This window comes from Cornus florida, unplaced genomic scaffold, assembly GCF_030987335.1.
Source record: "Cornus florida cultivar Cherokee Brave unplaced genomic scaffold, ASM3098733v1 CherokeeBrave_3.0.0_Hap2_Chr01, whole genome shotgun sequence".
Taxonomy (NCBI): domain Eukaryota; kingdom Viridiplantae; phylum Streptophyta; class Magnoliopsida; order Cornales; family Cornaceae; genus Cornus; species Cornus florida.
Genome location: NW_026775571.1, coordinates 97,521,010 through 97,533,833, shown reverse-complemented (window position 1 = coordinate 97,533,833; position 12,824 = coordinate 97,521,010). Strand labels below are relative to the sequence as shown.

Genomic DNA, 12,824 nt, shown 5'->3' with positions numbered 1-12,824 from the left:
GGAATTCTTTCTTACAATTAATGATGAGTGATACAAGTATTAAATTAATACTATCAGTGCTGGGATTCATTACTATAACAAACGAAAGAGAAGCAGACATATAAAAAAATAATAATAATAATTATAAATAAAATAAAAAAAAGAACAATTGGAGTAACGGTGAAGACAATAGATGTTTTGTCTCTATAGCATAGGGGTGGCAAAAATCTTCAATCCGGTGGGGAATCGCCCCACCCCCGTCCCATTTAAAATGAATTTGGAGAACCGTTTACTTAAATGGGGTGGGATGTGAGTTTAAAAAAAAAAACCCGGCTGGTTGCGGGACGGGGGCGGGAGACTAAGATCCCCGTCCCATAACCTGTTGGAAATGGGGGCATTAAAAACATAAACTTTGGATGAGATTTGAAATAGATTCTGCTAATAATTTTTTACGGATCTCTAGAAAAGCGCGTTTCTCTCCGCAAGGAGATGAACATGGTATATTTACTTTCTGAAATCCATTTCCGGATGAATGAGAAATTAGCTCCAAAGTGTAGTGTTTTGATAAGCCTAAATGGGTATGCAAAATGTGGGAAGTGTTTGTCCCACATGAAAAAAATGTTGAAACAAATTGAAATTTAAATAAGCTGAGTTTAGGATTTGGGCTTGGGTTTGGGCCTAATTGTAAAGTCCAGATTATTCTTTTTTGGAATTTTAGATTGGGCCTAATTTTGGGCTGGGCTTATTTAAATGGGTTTTACAAATGAGTGGGTTTTTTGGGTGGTTGGTTTTTTGAATTAAAAAAAAACTACTTTTTAGTTTTTCTAAAAGGTTACACCTTTTAAATTAAAAAAACCATATTTTAGTTTTTCTAAGGGGTTACACCTTTTAAAATAAAAAATCACTTTTTAGTTTTTTCAAAAGGTTACACCTTTTTCCGAACCATCATGACCCATGGTTGCACCCACTCGAAAAGACACATTGCAACCTATTGGAATGGATGTGTCTATTGGTGAACAGACACCATGTGAACCATTGTAACCTATTGGAATGGATGTGTCTAGTGGTGAATAGACACCATGTGAACCATTGCAACCTATTGTAATGGTTGTGTCCAATGATGAAGAGACGCACCCAATCAGAAAAGGCATTTCTGTTTCTATAAATACCCCCCTTTGGATCATTTGCAAATTATTCATTTTCATTTTCTTCTATCTCCCTCTCTAGACTAGAACCCAACCCAAGTGGGTTCAAACCTTAGGTTAAGTGGTTCGAGCCACTTCGATCCTAATCCAATTTCATCGAGCTATATTAAGATTGGTTCGAACCATTTGGTTCGGATTACACCCAATTCAGCATTTATATAGTATATAGATGCATTTTTGAGTCAGAGAGAGTATTACACGGAGAAGGTTCGCCGTATCCACGAGTTTGTAGTGCTGCTACTGGTGGATGTAGACCGTTGTATCTTGGGAGATAGACGCCACTGAGTCCGTTAGCACCATAGCGGGGCGAATCTGTCTTAAGGACATAGTATTCAATACTAGCCTCGGTCCAGGTTCTTTATTGATTATTATGATTTTATTAATTTATTTTGCATATTTAATTAAATATAGAGTTGCATATTTAATTAATGATTTCTTAACATATTGTTAATTATCTAATGACATATTAGTATAAGATTTGTTATATCTTAAATATCACATGAAGCATATATTTTTCCAACAATCTTAAGACAGATTCCTTCCTTGCGTAGATTTTATTATATGTTTCTATTTAAGATATAAACAAGTAGATATTATACTAATAGGTGAGATATGATAAAATAATGTTATATACATTATTATATGATAATATGTTAAATATTAATGCATTCAATATTATGTGAAATTGAAGCATGTTATATAAGTGGATTATTGAATTATTCAATATTGGTTGAATTATTTACTTTTGTAATATGATATTATGAAGTATATGACATTACCTTAAACATGTACCAACTAGAGGTGGAAAAAAGTACTTCGTTACTTTTATCATTGGTTGCACAAGATACCGTTATGTGTATTTGCCACGAAGCAAAGATGAAACCTTAGAAATGTGACATCATATGAATTATGGAAAGGTTGAAAACCTTTCTATAAATTCTTAAAAGTGTGAGGGTGTCTATTTAAGGTTGCAGATCCTACTCCTATGAAAGGTTAGAGTGGACCTAAAATGTGACAACCTTGTAGGTGAGTGTGTCGTGGACGGGTGCAAAAGGCACTAACAGGCTACCACACTAGGCGAGCTACAAGTGCACAGTCCCTACACGTAAAACCTTTGATAGGTTATGCTCATAACAGTATTGCATATCATTTCCTTGTGCATAAATCATACAATGAAAATAAAGATGAGCTTAGAGGTAGTAAAAAGGCTAGAACGTCTAAATCTTTTATTCCTGATTTTCTAGCATGTTTATTGGAGAACAAGCTACAAAGCTTTAAGGAAGCAAATTCTTCTCTTGATTATTATTATTTCTTATATTAATTATGTGATATAATTAATCATGTGATATAATATGAAACTATATTGTTATGCAAGTTTAATATTATTTTCATAAATGTTTACTTTCATTTGATACTATAATATTGAACTATGTAGTTGAATTACTTAATGTGTATTGTAATTCAAATTTACAACATAATTTATTTAATGTGTGATATTATTAATTTTGTATGAGTTCATGACTGGTTTGTGTATTTAATACAACAGACAAAAATTGATTAGTCTAAGTTTGTCAATTCTTCCAATAGTCAAGGGAGAAAGATCTATACTAGTGTCTAAGACACGTATAACTGTGAATGGGCTAAATAAAAAAAGATTTTCCGATAACTCTAAAGAGTTTAATGGAAAGTGTTATGGATACACTAAGCTAGTACACTGAGACAAGCTAAATCAAACTAGTTAGCTCTAATGTACAATTTAGCTAAAAGCTAAAATGTTACTGAGTTGCAAACAAGGTAGCTTAATTATAAGTTAAAATGATTAATGAGGTGCACAGAACCTAAGAGGAAGATGGAAAATCTGTTAGTTGGTTCTAGCTCTCAACTTGGTAGTAAAAAAAAAAAACACGAGGGTGATGAGTAGCTATTTTAGCCATAAGCTATTTGAGCTATTCATCATATCTGCTCATGTAGGAGGGAATAATATTACTTGTAAAATAGTAGTTTTTGAAGAATATTCTTCAAAACAAATTACTCTACTACCAAGGTAGACTACTTAGATAAGTGTACTAAAACTATGAACTACTAGAATTGATAACTAAACAAACTTAACTTCAAGCTAGTGGTAATAGCTAAAAAGTGGGTGCTCATCATAACCTAGTAGTGAGATATGAGAAGAGTGTACTTAATCTAAGCTAGTAATGATAGTTAAGAACTCACTTTTGACTAGTAATGATAACTGAGAAGTGAGTGTTCACTCTGTAGTGATTGTATCCAAAGCTTAAATAATAAGATAATTATTTGCTTAAATGATTGAGTTATGTGATGTGTGACACATGAAAAGTTATAACATGTTAATATGACTGACTTAACATGAACCTAAACAAGAATAACTCAATTTATAAATATAAAAGAAGTAAAATCAAATATTAATTAGAGCCCATTGTAATTAATATCTTTAGCATTAATTCACGGTAATGTCGGTGAATTATTATAAGAATATGCTAAAGATAAAGTGAGTACATATGCACTAGAGACTATTATATATGCTTGTTGAGAAGCGAATATGGAACCTTGAAAAGGTAGATGAGGTAAAGTATTTAATATATGGTACTTTCATAGTTGAAAAATCATAATAAATACATTAGAGATAAAATTTCAGGATTATCCCAAAGTTGTGGGGAGATATTATCCATAGATGAAATTTGTTACGAGTCACTCATCTTAACAGAAATACTTATAAATGTGGGGGGTTCCAAGTCCTAAGAGCTTTAGGATAGAACCAAAAATCATTTATATTATTATAACAATAGTACGTGCATATTATTTTCTACGAGGAAAATATTATGGAACAACTAGAAGAGTTCTTTTTTCAGTTGAAGTGCTGAGTTATTTGTTCCAGTTGAAAAGTTAAGTGTGTAAGCTTATAAGTCCTTGAATGGATTAAAGCTACTACCGAGACAATGACATAAATGTGATGCGTAAGTCATTGTATGCCTTAAAATATAAATGATATACTGATTGGTATATTTGATATGAAAGATTTAACATCTGATAACATAGTATATTCTCAATAGAGTGAGATTGAGATAATACTAGTTATGATAACAAAAGCCTAGCTAACTTTTGTAGATGTAAATCTCAAATATATATACTAGCCAAAGTATATCATTGGTTGAGATTGCAAGGCAACTTAATAACTGTGTTTAATTGCACATTTTCAATCCAGGATCGGATCACTAAAAAACAATAAATTGGGTAGTTGAGATACACCCTAAATCCAATATTGCATAGATCGAGGTATCTAACTAAATTGGAGGTGTAACAGTGATGCAATCTGGATATGGGATATTAAAGACTTCAAATCCAATAGTGGATATGTCTTTTATATTAAAGGTGTAGTTCTATATTCTTAATATAACTCAAAGTTAGAAACTTTGAATAAATCAAATAGGGAAGTCAATAGACTTCACTTAGAGGAAAATTCAAAGTAAGTCTACACCTGTGCCACTAAAGAAAATGATATTGCTAAAAATAAGCAATTTTAGGGCACAAAGTATACAGTTGCTCTCACCTGGAGAAATCTCTGCAGAGTGTAATATTTCTAAACACAACCTTGTGGCCACATATAAAATTGAAGGTTGTACTAGAGAGCAATTATACAGTTCATCGAGGGGAATGGGGTTTAAAGCCGAAAGCTAACGAGTCACCTTAATGGAAACCCAACCTAGCTGATTGGAGATCCCAAGATCTAGGTTCAAAGGGACAACAGAAATTCTGAGTGACTCACCAGAAGCACTGGGAAGATATAAATCTTCTACCCATTTCTATGATGAGACAGTGCTGCCTACAGCGATGATCAGGATAAGCTACGCTTTTAATGACTCTTATACCTCGAAAATTCAAGTGGGGTTTGGTAGGATACTCTTAATAAGAAGTCACCTATATGAGTGTGAAGTAAGGCCGCTTCTATGAGAACTATAAAGGCTAAGTTTTCTGGAGCACTCATTGAATACCAGGACTTGTTCAGGGCCAAAATGAACACAACAATGAGAACCAACTTTGTGAGGAAAGCTACTGTGTGTTTGTTATTGTTTTGGTTTACACAAACGGCTGAACAGTTCAAGACATCGTGTTCACTGGTTAGCCAGTAAATCCGATAGCAATACACTAGGGAAGGTTCAAAGCCAAAAGCCACCTATCCTGATGCAGTAACTTTTCGATTATACTCTCTCTAGTGTCTGCATGATCATCTTTTGCATTTTACGCAAATTTCCATTCATGTGGGGGATTGTTGGAAATGGGGGCATTAAAAACATAAACTTTGGATGAGATTTGAAATAGATTCTGCTAATAATTTTTTACGGATCTCTAGAAAAGCGCGTTTCTCTCCGCAAGGAGATGAACATGGTATATTTACTTTCTGAAATCCATTTCCGGATGAATGAGAAATTAGCTCCAAAGTGTAGTGTTTTGATAAGCCTAAATGGGTATGCAAAATGTGGGAAGTGTTTGTCCCACATGAAAAAAATGTTGAAACAAATTGAAATTTAAATAAGCTGAGTTTAGGATTTGGGCTTGGGTTTGGGCCTAATTGTAAAGTCCAGATTATTCTTTTTTGGAATTTTAGATTGGGCCTAATTTTGGGCTGGGCTTATTTAAATGGGTTTTACAAATGAGTGGGTTTTTTGGGTGGTTGGTTTTTTGAATTAAAAAAAAACTACTTTTTAGTTTTTCTAAAAGGTTACACCTTTTAAATTAAAAAAACCATATTTTAGTTTTTCTAAGGGGTTACACCTTTTAAATTAAAAAACCACTTTTTAGTTTTTTCAAAAGGTTACACCTTTTTCCGAACCATCATGACCCATGGTTGCACCCACTCGAAAAGACACATTGCAACCTATTGGAATGGATGTGTCTATTGGTGAACAGACACCATGTGAACCATTGTAACCTATTGGAATGGATGTGTCTAGTGGTGAATAGACACCATGTGAACCATTGCAACCTATTGTAATGGTTGTGTCCAATGATGAAGAGACGCACCCAATCAGAAAAGGCATTTCTGTTTCTATAAATACCCCCCTTTGGATCATTTGCAAATTATTCATTTTCATTTTCTTCTATCTCCCTCTCTAGACTAGAACCCAACCCAAGTGGGTTCAAACCTTAGGTTAAGTGGTTCGAGCCACTTCGATCCTAATCCAATTTCATCGAGCTATATTAAGATTGGTTCGAACCATTTGGTTCGGATTACACCCAATTCAGCATTTATATAGTATATAGATGCATTTTTGAGTCAGAGAGAGTATTACACGGAGAAGGTTCGCCGTATCCACGAGTTTGTAGTGCTGCTACTGGTGGATGTAGACCGTTGTATCTTGGGAGATAGACGCCACTGAGTCCGTTAGCACCATAGCGGGGCGAATCTGTCTTAAGGACATAGTATTCAATACTAGCCTCGGTCCAGGTTCTTTATTGATTATTATGATTTTATTAATTTATTTTGCATATTTAATTAAATATAGAGTTGCATATTTAATTAATGATTTCTTAACATATTGTTAATTATCTAATGACATATTAGTATAAGATTTGTTATATCTTAAATATCACATGAAGCATATATTTTTCCAACATAACCGCCCCGTTTAATACTTTAAATTACTAATTTATCCTCTCATGTTTAATATATGTACCAAATTAACTTTCACTATATATATATATATATATATATATATATATATATATATATATATATATTTGGAAACCCTACACTTAACACTTCAATAGCAGCGGCAGCCGTCTCTCTCTCTCTCTCTCAAACCCAAAATACATCCACCATGGAAAATCTGCCGATCAATGGCGACCTCTTCGAGTACACAGCCACCGGCCAAAGAAACGAGGAACTGGCTCGAACTGCCACGAGATGTGACGACGATGATACTGAACAAGCTTGGAGTGATAGAGATTCTGACTAGTGCACAGAAGGTATGTATGACGTGGCGTAAGATCTGCAAAGAACCTTCGATGGGGAGGACCATCGAAATACATAATTTGAAGGATGGGGGCATCTTTTACGATCTCGAGAAGATGGTGAGGCACGCCATCAATCCTAGTTGTGGACAGTTGGTCGACATCAAAATCCAGTTTTTCGGAACTGATGAGCTTCTTCAGTACATCATTGAGCGGTATCACACTCTCATTTAGATCCATATATATATATGTATGTATATATATGTGTATATGTGCTATGATTGTGTTTAAATAAAAATATAATCGGTTATGGGGCGGGGGTGGGGCAAGTGGGGCGGGGGCGGGGGCGGTTATGGGGATTAGAGGCAAAAAATTAACCGGTTATGGAGCGGTTTTGGGAGCACCAAAATTAAACTGGGGCGGGGATGGGGAATGGAAAACCCGCCCCAAACCGCCCCATTGCCATCCCTACTATAGCATATGCTAATGGTCATGAGTATTTTTTTTCTTACCATTAATGGTAATATTTATAGTCCTTGGAACCTCCGGGTATTCTCTCGACATGTTTGGTCCTGTAACATGCTTAAGTCTAGTATGATCAACGGGTCAATAGTCTAGCGATATCAGCCTATTACTTCTCAAAGAAAGGTTAGGGGTTCAAGTTTCAGAAGAGACAAGTGTGTGTGAGTACCAAACTCAAAAAAAAAAAAAAAAAAAAAAAAAAAAGGCTATAAGTATGAGAATAACATGTCTAAGGAGCTCCTTACTGAACCACGCCTCTTTGTGGTGTGGCCCCCGCATCAAAATTAATTTATATAAACGGTGGTAGTTGGTGCATTAATGACTATCATATCATAAATTTAGTGGTGATGTTAAAGTTCTCTACTACAGCACCACGTGTTCACCATCCAGGCCATTAGCTAAGCCTATTACTTAATTATGCTAAGCATTTTCTAACTTTTTATCCACCAATTTATGATCATGTCCCAGATGATAGTTGTAAATGCATGAGAAGGCTTTACCTATATCTCACTATTCACATGAAAACTTAGGTTTGAGGTCTAGGCCTCTTTGAGGTTTGATGACCTCGTGTGATGCCATAGTACGTTTCTTTGAGACTCGAGATAGAGCGGAGTTTCTTTAAGACTTGAGAGTTAAACTTTCAAGGTTTGATGACTTGGTATGGTATCAGAATTTTTCTAAAACTTGAGAGTTAGACTTTCAAGATTTGGTAACATGGGATAGTAAGGGTTCCTCTCTTAAACTCGAGAGTTGGACTCTCGAGGTTAACTTGGTGACCCAGTGTGATGTTCGGTTTTCTCTGAGATTTCAGAGTTTGACTTTCGAGGTTTTCTAAGCTGGTGTGATGTCATAATATTTCTTAGAGGTTTGGTGACCTGGTGAAGATGTCAAGGCTTCTTTATGACTTGAGAATTGAACTTTCGAGATTTGATGACCTAATTTGATGTCTCGGGAATTGGATTCTTGAGGTTTGATAATCTATTGTATGTCAAGATTTTTTTATTCACGGTGAATGCATGTTTGACTTTTCAATGTGTCACATAGGTATAGTTTATATGACACCTGCAATCAGCCACTCATATTTGGAAAATGTTTAATTGATCTTTAATTTATTTAACTAAATATATAAAAGAAAAATATCATTTGACATTTTTTTTTTTTCCCTAAATATCATTTGACTTGTTGATCAATAAACAATAGTGATTGTTATTGATAGCTCTGTCCTATGGGGAAAAGATTGTTTAGATAAAGGTAGTCAAAGAAGGGCAGTCCATACACGTATTCATAAGGTTTGAATTCTATGTTGTTCCCTAATTTGGAATATATAAAATATTCCTTTGTAAGCCTAACTTTTACCTTAATTATATATATGCGGAACCGTAGAATAAGACATTAATACCACTCCACTAACAATAAACAACGTACTACGACCTTTTACTGACTATAAATACACTCGTTATCAACTTCCATTCTCCACACAAAGCATTCTTCATTTATCTCTGCATTTCAAATCTCAATCAATCTCTCTCTCAAAAAAAAAAATTAACAACAATGAAGTGCCTAAAGGTCTTCTTGACGTTGGTAATGCTAATGGCTTTAGCTACAACTCTTTTAGCAACACCTGCAGAAGAAGAGGTGTTTATTGACGATGATGAAGAAAATGCTCAAACCGAGACCATTGATGTTCCTCTGCCAGAAAGTGACGAAGTACTACCAACATCTCTTCGTGGGACTGGCCGTTTTCTTGCCCAAACACGGCGTGTCACAATGACATGCAGCAAGTTCCCTAGAGTATGTCGGGCCAAGGGCAGTCCGGGGCCAGATTGCTGCAAAAAGAAATGTGTAAATGTGAAGGCAGACAGACTCAACTGTGGAATGTGTGCGAAGAAATGCAAGTACTCGGAGATATGTTGCAAAGGTGTGTGTGTTAATCCATTGTCCAACAAGAAGCACTGTGGGGGCTGCAACACTAAATGCAAGAAAGGGAGTTCATGTGTATATGGAATGTGCAGCTATGCCTAGAAATGATACACTTTTAGAATTAGTTTGTTAGAGCTATATACACACCGTTAATTTGTCAATCTCTGTAACCAAGCCATCAGAGCTATTTGATGGGCTTGGCTAGCTGATGATTTTTTATTCTTTCTGTAAGTTCATATAATCGTCATAGTCATAATCATTTATTCAGAATATGTTTTTTTGTCTAAAGCTGTCTCTAGCTCATTCATTTAAACATATTACATATATATTACAAGCACATCATTATCACTCTGTTCTTTTAGTTGAATTTTCATATTCCTCATTATTGATTCACGCATGTAAAGAGAATTAATTTTACCTAATAATACAATATATTATCAGTAAATTTCTTTAAGATTAGTCAAATTGCAAACGATATTAAACACTTTGGTGCTCCTTTAATGATTAAGTTTTACCTTCGAATGAAGACTACTTCGAATTGTCTGAGCTTTTTGGATTCTTGAAACAACTCAATTGACACGAACAAGTAACGTAAGTTTATATATACATCCTGTTTTTACAAATTAAATACATTTGCACATTTATCACCATTAAATTTATAGACACACACTTCCAATGACGGAGCCAGAATTTTATTTCAAGAGGGGGCACAATGTACTTATTGAGAAAAAAATATTAAATAAAAAAGCAAACAAGGAAAAAAATATTTGTAAAATAATATGCTAAATAAGTACTGTAAAAAAAATATAGTTACAAATATAAGAATCAAAATATTGATTAATAATATTTTAATTAAATATAATCACAAATATTATTGATAAAAAGAAAGAAGTGGGAAAAATGGAACAATAAATAATTATACATGAATGAAAAAAGATAAATTTTGAAAAAGGAAACAAAAATTAGAAAAGGAAAAATATATGGTATATTTGAAGAAGGGGATATATGTAATTTTTTTTTTTTTTTTTTTCAAAAAAAATTAAAGGAATTTGAAAATTTTAGGGGGGCACTATTTAAAATTACCATATAAATATATGTATATAGCAAAAATATATACTTCCCCGTTCATGTCACGAGGCTCACAATGTACACCATTCTGCAGCATGACAGGGTAGCTAGTTCTAAGAAGAAAAATGGTGTGCGCTTGTTATTCACATGTGAACACAATGCAAACTTTTGTTCCCAAATAATACTTTCTGACAATATGTGAAACATAATTGAAGAGGTGGGATCTATATTTTCGAATGATTGTTGGAATTTATTGAAAAGAACATTATCCTTTGGCATCAATGGTACTGAAAGAGTTCTACGTAGAGCCTAACTTTTGTTACCTAATTTGGAGTAGTAGAATATTTATTTGAAACCCTAACTTTGATTTACATTCATATGTTGCCGTTGAATAATACCAATGCACTACCAACAGCATGAGGTCTATTTAATTTTGATATATGGTATACCAACACCATTTACGTGTACCACAATAATACCTTGCTAAAAAATCTCAATTTTCCCCTCTCTACATAATACTGTAATAACAAAAATCTCAATTTTCCCCTCTACCTAATACTGTAATAACTTTCGACATTAATTTCTTTGCCAGAAAGCCAAAACCAAGTTGGCCCTCTCTACATAATACTGTAATAACAAAAATCTCAATTTTCCCCTCTACCTAATACTGTAATAACTTTCGACATTAATTTCTTTGCCAGAAAGCCAAAACCAAGTTGGCTTTAAGGAGCTAGCTGTTTAATTTCTTGTGCTATTAGTGCCACATTCTTCTCCAATTACAAAAAATAAAAAATAAAAAAAATTCAAATCTATCTTGTACCTCCCATTATAAATGTCATAAATATGAAAAAAATAATACGAAGTGAGGCTGGAGTCTGGACACTGGAACAGAGCTTATGGAATACAATATAAATATAATTTTTTCTAAAATTTTAGTAATGCTTCCAATTTTTGATAAACCCCTTAAATTTTAGTAATGCTTAAAATTACTAAAATTATTTAAAATTGTTTAAAATTATTTATTAATTCTCAAATCTATTAAATAACATGTGATTTCATAGATTTGAGAATTAATAAATAATTTTAAACTATTCTGGTTAAAATTGCTTAATTTTGGTTACTTTTTAATATGTTACCTTTATAAGGATTGGAGTATTTATTAAAAAAATAATAATATAAACTATTTTCAATCAAAATATTAATTAAATATATCTATGGCAATAGTTTCAATTTTTTAATTTTATTTTGCTAATACATATAACTACATACTATTATTCTAATTGTTTGATATTCGTGATTGGCAAGAATACAAACAAGCCTTCCTAAATGGTTCGGTGGGATATTATATGTCAAAAATTATACGTCATCTTCTCCTTCATCCCTAAACTCCAATGGAGGACGTAAAAAAATGAATTAGAGCAATCGAATCTATTAGGGCAGATCTACTTGCAAATTTATGAAAATATGATTCTATTACTATTGCAAAATTTGTTGTACGTTAAAGAAAGAACACTCTTGCTTACTAGTCCTAACATGAAAAAATATTGGTAACAATCCTATATTGTAGAGACATTTATATATAGAGTTTTCCGAATAAAAAAGAACATTAAATTCCCTGCAAGTTGCTAGTATTCCAGAAAGATACAAATCTTCCAAAATATGTTAGAGTACATGAGAGACATATAATGTGTGCAATAATTTGTTAGAGTAATCTAGAGAAATACTTTTGGGCCTTTTATTTTTGCTGGCTTGGGCTCTACCAAAATCCTTTGTAACATTCTAATTTATCTATCGTAATATATATATATATATATATATATATATATATATATATATATTTATAATTTCCAAATGAGATATTCTTAACAATTATATATAGTTAAAATGGCTACACATCCAGAGAACAAGATTCAATATTTAGCAATATTTTGAGACCATCGAGTATATCATGACTATAAAACAGAAACATACTTTTAACAATTAATTATTTTATAAAGACAAGTTCTAGATTTCCCAGGTCAACAAACCATAGCTCATGCCAACATGCAAACATGTAACCCCAAAATCTTACCAAACAACCCCAACATGGACACCACCTTCTCATCTCCTCCATATATATGTCAACCCTCCATTTGTCCCACACCACCATTTCAAGCC

At 33.2% G+C, this 12,824-nt stretch overlaps 2 protein-coding genes across 2 annotated transcripts; both read left to right on the top strand.

Moving 5' to 3' along the window:
- The first annotated feature begins 7,043 nt into the window (after positions 1 to 7,043).
- On the top strand, positions 7,044 to 7,391 carry LOC132278406 (F-box protein SKIP19). Its single transcript, XM_059780198.1, has one exon. The coding sequence runs from the start codon at positions 7,044 to 7,046 to the stop codon at positions 7,389 to 7,391; it is 348 nt and encodes a 115-aa protein (XP_059636181.1).
- Positions 7,392 to 9,230: 1,839 nt separating this feature from the next.
- On the top strand, positions 9,231 to 9,701 carry LOC132308385 (stigma-specific STIG1-like protein 1). The gene has a single exon (XM_059806485.1). It carries the CDS (start codon positions 9,231 to 9,233, stop codon positions 9,699 to 9,701), a length of 471 nt encoding a protein of 156 aa, XP_059662468.1.
- Positions 9,702 to 12,824: the final 3,123 nt, after the last annotated feature.

Coding starts and splice junctions, on each gene's coding strand:
- LOC132278406 (XM_059780198.1), top strand. CDS start 7,044: ATGGCGACCTCTTCGAGTACACAGCCACCGGCCAAAGAAACGAGGAAC.
- LOC132308385 (XM_059806485.1), top strand. CDS start 9,231: ATGAAGTGCCTAAAGGTCTTCTTGACGTTGGTAATGCTAATGGCTTTA.